This window comes from Phragmites australis, chromosome 12 (genome assembly GCF_958298935.1).
Source record: "Phragmites australis chromosome 12, lpPhrAust1.1, whole genome shotgun sequence".
NCBI lineage: Eukaryota > Viridiplantae > Streptophyta > Magnoliopsida > Poales > Poaceae > Phragmites > Phragmites australis.
The window spans coordinates 4,826,158-4,837,057 of NC_084932.1; the positions used below are offsets into that span (position 1 = coordinate 4,826,158).

The 10,900-nt window shown below is 45.5% G+C and overlaps 1 protein-coding gene across 1 annotated transcript; it reads left to right on the top strand.

Annotated features, from left to right (window-relative positions):
* Positions 1 to 6,585: 6,585 nt before the first annotated feature.
* On the top strand, positions 6,586 to 7,580 carry LOC133887139 (uncharacterized). The gene has a single exon (XM_062327079.1). It carries the CDS (start codon positions 6,647 to 6,649, stop codon positions 7,292 to 7,294), a length of 648 nt encoding a protein of 215 aa, XP_062183063.1. The 5' UTR covers positions 6,586 to 6,646; the 3' UTR covers positions 7,295 to 7,580.
* Positions 7,581 to 10,900: the final 3,320 nt, after the last annotated feature.

Below are 10,900 nucleotides of genomic sequence, written 5' to 3' on the forward strand. Positions count from 1 at the left end.
TAAACTTCATTACTAAAAAATGTTAGTCCTATTTTAGGCGGATTATAAAGATTTACCTCTCAAAATTCTCACATATTACATAGGCTAATTACTCATCCTCTTCTCCATTAAACTCTAGCACAATACTCTTATATGAGTGGCACATGGGGCTTAAATTGCTGGTTTATCCTCTCCTATAGCTCTACCCCTCTATTTATAGACCTCGAAAACTTGACCCTCAAGTTTTCTAGCTTTTTTCTAAAATACCCTCTCTTGTAGTACACACCACTAAAGGTATTTTAGTCTATTTTCTTCTCTATTCATCGGACGGTCGTGGCGCCTTTACAACTTAGTTTCGCCTTGACACAAGTTTCGTAATGGTGCCACGTCTCCTCCAGTCCTCCTATAATTTTGAGGCCAAACCACAAAACCCTAGCACGCTTCTCAAAGCGTGACTAGCCGCTACTTACTTTCACCTGAAGCAAGCGCTCCGATGATGATGCGTGTCCTTCGTCTTGTGATCTTAACCACTGGCATGTCTCTTCCGCTCCCGATCCCTCAGGCCGCCTTGTAACTTGCACAGGCATCTCCTTCGCTTGATTTTATCAACATGCCATCTTCATCCTCTGTTTCATGCTTTGGTTGACCTTCATGTGTACAGCTAGGATCACCTCATACTCCGCCCGCCCCTCCTTGATCGCCTGGCACCAAGCACCTGCTTAGCCCCGATCACCCACCGTCGACCGCCAAGTTGCATCCATCACCTGCACACCTTGAAACACGCAAAGACATTTTTCTACACTCAAAAATATCTCCAGGTTAGCTCAAAATCAAAAACTTCACCTCAGAACACATCCTGCAAAAAACGTGAATACTAGATGTTCCGATGTGTTCTGCTCCTAAACACTGGACCATCCAGTGAGTGTAACACTATCTGTTCCAGAAAATTTTGCTCTCAAGAAAAAGTCCAATGAAAGCTTCCGGTGATTTCATGTCCATCACCGGATAATCCGGTGTGTGCCAATCCACCAACCACCCTTTTACAACCTTTCTGCAATAAAAGGTCTAGTGCATTCTCCGATGTTCACAATATCAGCACCGAACTATCTAGCGTATATAATCAAACTTGGTGCAAAAAATCTCTTCTCTGCAGAAAATACTTCGGTGCTCTCAAAGTCCATCACCAGACCATCCGATGTTTGCTTTTATTTCTTCTTCAGCACTGAAAATGCTCTGTGATACCCTCTGGTGTAGCCACCACATTTACTGGACTTTCTGGTGCATTGATCTCTAATTTCACCTAAAAAAATTGTTCTATGCAAGAAATAGTCCGACAAATATACACTATCCACACCGAAACTTCCGGTGTGTGTAATTTTTCTACGACAGAGAAGAATTTGCTAATTCCAAACATTATCAACTCGAGTTAGACATGAACAAGAATAAACATCAACGAATACATGCTAACTAAGTTCAAGACACATCAACTGTTGTTGATGCCTCATCACATGCAAACCAATGCACTTCTCCAAATAGCCCTTTTTAGAGTTTTTATTTGAAACCTACATGGGATATTGAGGTAAATCCTTTTAAAATTAATTCATCATGAATTATAAGGTCTACAGGAAAAATTTTGTGAATTTTGAAGCACGGCAACCCCACTATCCAAATAGAGAAAAAGAGAAGAAGAAAAATTAGAATCTTGCGATTTGGCGTGACTTGGGGCTATCACATCGGCCCCACATGTAAAGATGCCGGAGCGGATGCCAGTGTGGTCATTTTGGTCACGCTATATGCATTAGCGTGACCAAGTTAGGAAGTCACGCTAAGAATTTTGGCATGACAATAGGAGCTAATACCTGAAAATTTAATTTTTCACGTACTGTTATTAAAATATTAGTTTAAAAGGAAAAAAAAATCCCAAAGCTGCTGCGATGGAAGTCACTAATGCCACCACTGAACTTGTTTTTATGACTGCGACAGAGAATCTACCGCGCCCAATTTCATGAGCTGGTGTGCTTCGTGGTGCTGAGACGATGTTTTCTTCTGAGCTTGGCATAAGCGGAAGCAGTGGTATCAGTGCTAATTAGTGAGAAGATTTGCAGACACCGACACTGATGTGCTGCTGATGTTCAGGATCTGAACAAAAGAGATTTTCAGTTTTCAGAGCGAGGTGTAAACAGTGACCGAATTGTAGCCTCTCATGAGCTCCGTCATTCCAGGTATCGAGTCGAGATCAGCAGTAGTATGAGCAAAAAGTAAGTGCTTTGTCAGTCTAAAAATAAATTTGTATCGCACGTTGCCCATAAAAAGGTGCAAATGATATGATCAGTCATGTGGCTGTATTAGAAAAGGATAACTCATCAAACTAATTACAGCTTATGAAATGAAACAATCATTTTGAGATTTTTTTTAGCATAATGGGAGTCAAGATCAGGCAACAGTACAAGAATATAAAGCAAGTCAACTGGTGAAGATCATGTCGATCTGACAGACACCCCATTATATATGGTAAATCCTACCTGATGTCAGCATAGCTGCTTCCAAATCAAGCTAGCCCAACCTGCATCTCACATCCTGTCTCTGATGATAACATTTCTGCTCCTGTTTGTCCGTGCAATCTAATAGGGTACTTCACCTAACAGTACCATATCAAATTTGAAACCTTTTCCCGTGTCCTAAAAATTTGTCATATCTCCCTTGATTCGTAGCGGCTGAGTCGTTACAACCTACAAGGGGGACAGAAACACAATGAATCCGGTATCGAACCCTCGGCTGACGCCTGAAGACAAGGACTCCTCCACTTGTTAATTTACACCCAGATCAGATCCATGCAGATTATTAAGACACTAAAAATGGCCACTGCGTCGCGGAACAGACGATGAGTGGTTTTGTTAGTGATTGAGTTTCTGCATGCTCTGCTGCTGATTGCAAACTTGCAGTGGTAAGCCAAGATCGTCATTGGAGATATTACAACCTCCATGCAACTGCATGGTGATTGGCGAGTGTGCTGCTAGCTGAGTTGAGCGACCACTGGGGATGTCGCCGTCAGAAGGGTGCAACGCACCAATCGAATGAACAGGAAGAGCACTGAATTTCCATGTGATCTGGGGGGCGGTCGAAAAACCACGGCCAGGGGTACGCTCGAAGTAGCAAGGACCTGCCTAATATGGTCAGTTCAGAGTTCAGAGCGACGGTCTATCCAGTCCATGCCTCGGGTTGAGATCCGACGACCAGCGTCACGATCAGGACATCCTGGTTATTGCTCGTCGGATATTACACACAAGGTGTTCGGTGTGTTTGGCGTAACAACTTTTCACGTCAACACCTCGCTAGAATCCGGACGCGCAGCAACGGCAGTTAAGGGCAGCTTGAAGTTGAATAGCTCGTAGTTATGTGCCTGTGGTCCGGCAACAACGAAATGCGATCTGGAGAATCTGAACTGTAGCCGATCCGACACTTGGACAGGGATAGGCAAAAGGCACGGGTCAAACACAGCGTCTCCTATGGTAGATTGCAGCAACAAGGGGGCACAAGGCATGGATCATGGACGTACGGTCCTCTGCTCATGCAGGAAGCTCGTAGCTGGAAACGTGAGTAGCACCTGCGGCAAAATGGTAATGGCGGTTGATGGCTTAATGCCTTCATTCAGTGTGAAAAGATGGCACTTGGCACGCGAATCACGCAGCACGCTACCATAAGCGCGAGTAGATTGAGCTACACGGGGAAACAGAAACCAAAGCGGATCGAAAAGAAACGAGACCAACAAACAAAACAAACGCATAGGGAGAGAGAAAAGAATGCAGGTTATAAGCAGGCACAAAGGTAAAGATCAATCTAGGAGGAGAAGAGGCAAAGGCAAGGAAAAAGGCAGGACACAAAGGATGCGTCCTGTCCAATGGCCATGCATGCAGGGCGCGGCAATCACTCGCAAAGCAGAGCACGAGAGGTCTAGAGCAGGGCAGGGCAGGGCGTACCCCACCACTACTCCTACCAACACATGCATCATGCAAGCATGCGTCCTCTCCTCTCCGGCCGCAGCAGCGGCGGCGGCGAGCAGCATTACCCACCACCAACCGCCGGCAAAAGCGTAGCGCCTCAACTCGCTCCACTACGCACAGCGCAATGGCACGCCGTGCCGCACGCGGCTTCAGAAGAGGAGCATATTGCACATTGCATATATCAATCTGCCTCCCTTTCTCTTTCGAGGATAAAAAGAAGGCAAAAACACCAATCATTCTGACGGTTGAGTTTCTGAAAAAATCCGCGACATGCTCTCGAGTCTCGTTGTCTAACTGAAAGAAGGAGAAGAAATGTGGTCTACTGACAACTGATCGAATTTATACCTGGGCGCATCCAATTCCGATCCAGCATGCAAGACAAGGTTTTCTGTTACGTACTCCTTTTGGAGGTGACGTACCTGCGCATCGCTGCCACGCAAGAAGAGGTTAGAACAAGCAACAAAAAAAAATCATTTTCAGAAGCAAGACGGCCTTGCATCTCACTCGTCCTGCCTTCTACGGATAAGAATACAGATCACACGTCCCCATTGCGTATATACCACTGCCAGAAACCGTATATATGTGTACAACAATACAATCAGTAATGAGCCAACTGCAACAGTTCAGTGCAGTGCAGTGCAGTGCAATTGAAGGAATACCGTACGAGCAACACATGGTACAGTAGATTAACAATGCTAATCCATATAGCTCCAAAGTCAAGTCACCTAAGTTGTAGCTGCATTGCTGAAGGTCAAATCATTTTCACCGGTGGAGTAGTCGAAAACGCCTCGCTACCAGCGGAAATATACACGAGGAAAAAAAGGGGTCAAACTCTGTACAGCAAATTGCAAACAAGGACTATATCGTTATCATTTTATCTTGTTCAGTGACCATAAAATACATATGAAACTGAACGAATTTTGTATGGATTGGCGTCTAACCGTTCTTCACTTTACAGCTGAACTGCCGCAGCTTGACAAGCTGCATATCTATGTGCAACTGAATTCCCAAATGTTGAATGACACTTGAGTACGCCAGTGTCCTTATCTGTACGTAGACTGAAAATTGGCATCAATTTGAAACAGTTATGATCAAGCCAAACACTAATTGAATACGCTAACTAACTGCTCGGACACTAATTGCAATTTTAAAATATTTTCTTGTGCGATTTTATCGCTCGAAATAAGAAACTTGCTGAGTGGGTGTACCTTCTTCTCTGCGTAATATGGTGTGTGGTGATGATCGAAAACACCAGAATCAATTATATGTAGAGTAGGTATATCTGCAGCTAATGTTTCCAAGAAAGGTGAGCACATTGGTTTGTACATACTATACAAAAGGTTTCTATGTTTACACGGACTTTTTTAGTCTTCCTTAGAAAATATCGTTCAGAATCCTCATCTCTTTGATGAAAATGTCACTTCCAAACACACATATATGCATATTGCATTCAATTATGTAAATGCCTATATGGAATACATTTTTTTGTACAAAGGCAGTTCGATTCGCATGGGAATGAAATTTTTTCCGAGTTCCAATTGCCTTTTCAGGGTATGAGATAAAACCTCCTCAGTGAACAAGTTCATGCTAACACTACAAGAATAACAGTCCTTTCGGGGGAAAAAAAACTACAAGACTAACAATCTTTTCCAACGGTTTCCGTACCAAGTGGCCAACGGTTTGTAATTATTTGGTTAAGTATCTAATAATACTATGGGTAATGAGTTTGTTGGGAATTATATTGTTGGTAATTTGCTAAAACTATTGGGAAAGATACAATTTATACTAGAAAAATTGTTGGCCACTTAAGAAAAATACTGAAGACTACTAAACTGTTGGCCACGCGAGGAAAAACTGTTGGGAAAGATGAAATGTCTTATAGCGTAAGAACCTAAGAGGATAATATAAAGTTACAAAACAATGATCGCCCTCAAGAAACTATTACTAAGTCATGCCTCCTACGCTCAGTTGACTGAAAACGAGAAAGTTTCAGTTGACGCTGAACTGAAGGCCGCTGGCAAGGATAGGTTAGTCTTCTGGGATTTTCCGATGAGGGACTTAGAGGGAGGATGTCGGGCTGCAGGTCGGACCGGTAGAGGAGGCGGGCGGGGAGAGAAGCGGCAAGGTGGTGGGGACGTCGCTGGTCACAAGCAAGTCGATTGAAAACCAATGTCATCCATTTATCTTTCACCTCCAACTGCCCCCTCAAATCTCAGTATTCTCCGCGTGCAGCTCGCTGCGCTCCCCCGTCTTGCCCGCCTCCACCATCACCGGTGGCATCCTCGCTACCGAATTTGTAACCGTCAGGCAACGCCACAATAAACTAGCTTGTCGGTGCCATCGACAAGGCTCCCCCGCCCTAGCCCCTGGCGTATAGCACATCCCTTACTAAGTTCCAGCCTAACATTTGCATATTAGAGTATCATCTGTTCTGTTGTGTTGAAAAAATCCAGGTCAAAAATTACAGCCTGCTTGTGTCATCTGAAATATAAACTTAGAGGGGGCAAAAGGGAAATTAATGAAACGATGACATTTTGACAACTCTCAGGGTCCTAAACGCAAATCCGTCCATCCTATTTTTATCTCCCCGCCTCTGTCCCCGCCTTGCCCACACCTCAACTGAACTCGCGACTCGCACCCATCACGCGCACGCTCCTCTCCTACCCATGCCGACCCAAACGCGAACGCCGCAATCACCACTGTCGCCGCCGCCGGCGACAGCGTCGTCCCCGGCTGCTCACCGTGGCCACCACACCTTGTCCTCCTCCTCGTCGTCATCATCCTCGTCCCTCTTAACGGTCTCCTCGGCAGCCTCCTCGCCGTCGCCCTCCCCTCGCAGCCGCGGCACAACTAGCCGCAGCACCACGTCCGTGCCCTTCTCCTGGGAGCACCACCCGGGCATCCCTAAGACCCGCTTCCCCGCCGACGCGGCCTCCCCGCCCACGCCGCTCCCGCTCCCGCCGCCCCTCCGCGCGCCGCCCTCTGGCCACCGCGGAGACCGCCGACGCGCCAGCCCGCCGGATGCCGCCGACCCCTTCGCCGCGGCCCTCGCCGAGTGCACCAGGGATCGCTCCTCGGCAGGAGCGGACGCTGGGCTCATGGGCAGCCTCTTCCCCGCCCCGGCGTCGGCGTCCAGCCGCCGGTGGTCCATCGCCGCCGCCGGCGGGGTCGTCGGGTTCCTCGACCTATACGGGTGCAAGAGCGCCATGGCCGTCGCGGAGGGCGCCTTCATCGTGCGCCGGCCTGTGGCGGTGGCCCGTCCCGGACCTGGACGAGCGGGCCAGGGCCGACCTGGCCGGGCTGGACGTCGGTGAGGGCCCTCAAGCGTCGCATCAAGACTGGACACAGCACAATTAGGTACATAAATAATTGGTGTGCAAGCAAAATGTGTTGGATCGAAAACAAAGTCCAACCTTTCTTTCTGTACTATGAAATGATTCGTGCTTTTTAGGGAATGTGATTGATACCTATAAATATGCCTGTCATGGTGTATTGCAGTAGCAGAGAGATTAGCGACTTTTCTTTCACGGTCCTAGTTAGATTTATTTTGATGTTTTTATCTCTGAAGACTTTGTACTTTTCTTACTCTATTAATATAAAATTAGCAGATCTCTTACTAGTTTTTTTTTTCAAAAAAAATGCATGCCATAACAATCTACTATACACGATACTGAAGTATGTCGCAACCTTATGATATATATGACAATATCTATTAGTTCTGTGCTAGTGTAATCTAAACATATTATAGTTCACTACGAATAAGTAACCATATCAAAATATCGCACACGTATCGGTTTGAATTTTTACTAAACATGATTCACGTGTATAAAACCACATTCATATATATGTTCAACTTATTCAATATAAACCTCCAATTGATTGTTCATCCACTCTAGCGTATAAATTTCTCAAATCGAGAAATTGAAACTAGAGTGAGACTAGAGGCGGATCCAAGCCATGGGCGACCAAGGTTTGGTCGTGGGCGTACAACTAAAAACATACTCAGTTTAGGTCATGGCAGAATATTTAGCTCCGATGTTGAGTGGATGCCAATTTCTCTAGAATGAGACCAATTCGAACCACCCAAAACTAACTCCCTTATTCAAATATGCCCTATAGATTTAAAATTTCCTCCCCGCACACCGCAGCCGATCGATCGATTCGAGCGTGCTTTTTAGAGCTTGTTTTTTTTCAGTTGTGGATTATGAAAATAACTTATAGATTGTAGATTATAAAAAGCTAGATTGTACAATCTAGCCTCTAGATTATAACAATTCAACAATCCGTCTTCCACTGACTTCTGCATATTATGATCATAATTTGCAAGCTGACACAAACAGACTGAATTGTGAAAGCTAGATTGTGATCATAATATATAATCTGCAAGCTATTTATTTTAGATTATGAAAGTTGGATTATGATCATAATATGTAATCTACAGCAGAGATATCTAGCTTTTACAATTTAACATGTTTATTTTAACTTACAAATTATATCATAATATATAATTTACAAGCTGAACAAACATACTCATAGTGGAGACGTAAGTGAGTGCTTGTGGGGTAACTGTGCTGTGCATCACTCGATATTGTAAGGCTGTGCCGGCGAGAGTGGGCAGACAAGCCTATAATTTAGCGATAAACCTCATCGAGATCGTTGCACGAGATACGACCGAGCTGGCGCTCGAAAGGTAGATGCATTGCCTGACGTCCCTAGCCACTTGCGGTAATTCGATTCGATCCGAGCTCACATGCATGGTTACGAAATGACCGAAATAATTCATTCATGCCGTTGTAGCTGTGTGCCGGGCCGGCCAAATTTGCCTGTTTATTCCCGGGCTCCGCTTCAGTTAATTGTTCAATTTTTGTTGCACTGATTTGGTTGAAACCTTTACTCTTGTTTACATGTCGTGGTCAAATTAACTGAATGTTTTGCAGCAGAGCTATATATATATACTGTCACCTGATCGTTAATATCTCGCAAAAAAGGACATAAATCTCTGATCACCGTTAATTACGGATCGTCTTTGTCCTGTCCTGCTGTGACGCTTGTCCCATGAAAATCTCACGCACTGCGACAGACACTGCTTCGAGGTAGATCTGTCGGAAACATTAATTCAGAATTGCTAATGCCGCCTGATCAGCTTCCGACAACAGTGCGGTTACGTGAGAGTGGATATATTACTACGCATTGGTACTACTCGGATCTGAGGAGATTCATGTGCTGGCTGTTCGATCGTGTGGAGCTGCTGCAGATCGACCTGCAGTGCTGCCGATTGCTTCATCGATTAAAGCTTCGCTGCTCATCGAACTGAAACAGGTGGAGAGATCCTTTAATTTGCATTGTCATTGTCGGTACTTGTGCCAGTTCAGTTCATCACGAGCTCGCTTAGGTAGTGAGCGACACAAGCACCTTGTTACCACTGCTGAAAATCCGGAACCTGACCATCGTTCTTGCATTCTGCATAAGCAGATCGTTCTCGAGCTTGATTTTGCGTAGGTAGTGCCAGTCAAGGATGGAAGCTGGGAATCGATTTGGCGTCAAGATATGAGAGCTTGGATGGCAAACGTTCAGCTTTGGAAGGTCGGATTATGAAGCATGCAGTAAAGTTTAACTGTCGGCATCAAATTAAGGCCCATTCGCACCTGCAGAACACTTTTTTTTTAAAAAAAAAAAGACATCTGCAAATTAAAACACATATCATGAATAGAGTTTCAGTGTTTCAGATAAGACCACACACCCTTTTCTAAAGAGAACTTGTTTTTTTCTAATAAAAAGAAAACAAGTTGGGTTAATGCATCGATCGACGCAATCATCATGCAATGTGGAAGGGAACTTTAGAACAGATAGTTATGAGTAAAGCATTTCATAATTAAGGGCCAAAAGGTATATGTTCTCTCTCTCCAAATTAGCTTTTCCGGTGTGATGAACCCGTTCTCTAACATATCCTGTATGAGAGCGTTCATGCTTTGCAGATTGTCATCATTGCGAGTGCCACACTTCAGCCTCTTGCCGTGGAGCCTCTCTATCATCCGCCAGTGCATTACCAAATTTGGCAGGGAAATGCTTGCAGTGCACTACACTTGATTATCCGCCAATACATGCACCGCAACTAGCCACCTAGAGCGGGCTAGAACGGGGGTACAATCCGTTGGGTTCCAAATGATACAAGGTATTTCTTGCTTCAGATTAACCACAGCTAGTGGAAAATTAAGTAGGAGCAGGAGTTGTTGTTGTCTCGGGTGCCCAATTATTGCACGATCTGATCCGTCGAGCTACCATAAGCACCCACTTACATATACGCAGAGCCGTATTAATTTGCCTCAATTACTTTTTTAGATGAAGGAAGTATGACATTTGCAGTATTGAAAAATAAATCAGGGATCTGAGCGGCCGACCGGATCTGAGCGGCCGATCCGCGTGAGAAAGAATGCGCTGAGTTCCACCCTTCCCTGGGAGCGGAAGGGAGGGCCGCCAGAGTGGCTCTCGTGGGAGGGAGCCCAGGGGTGTGCCCAACGCTGGTGGACGAGGGTTGGTTGGCCGGGAAAGGTGCGTTCCTGGGAGGCTGTTTGTCGCAAGGAGCATCGTCGTCAACCGTGGACCAGCAACGCATCTACTCATCATGCCCTATCCAAGATGGAATCCTCCGTAGGTTGAGAGGGCTCGGTGGGATCTCCGATGAGGTCGCGGTGGTTGATTGAGGAGGAACGCTCACATCTAGCAAAGGTAATCAAACATCATTTATTTAAACCTCCACAAACCTCTGAGGAGAACTTTGATTTAGACTTCGCGCTTCGGGACAGTGCGGTCTTGAAAAGGCAGGCTGGTCTGCCAAATGATTGGCCGGAGATCACTCTGGCTAGGATGGCAGTTGCGCCACCTCCAGTGTGGTCGGGAGTGGGGGGAAACTTCCTGAACCT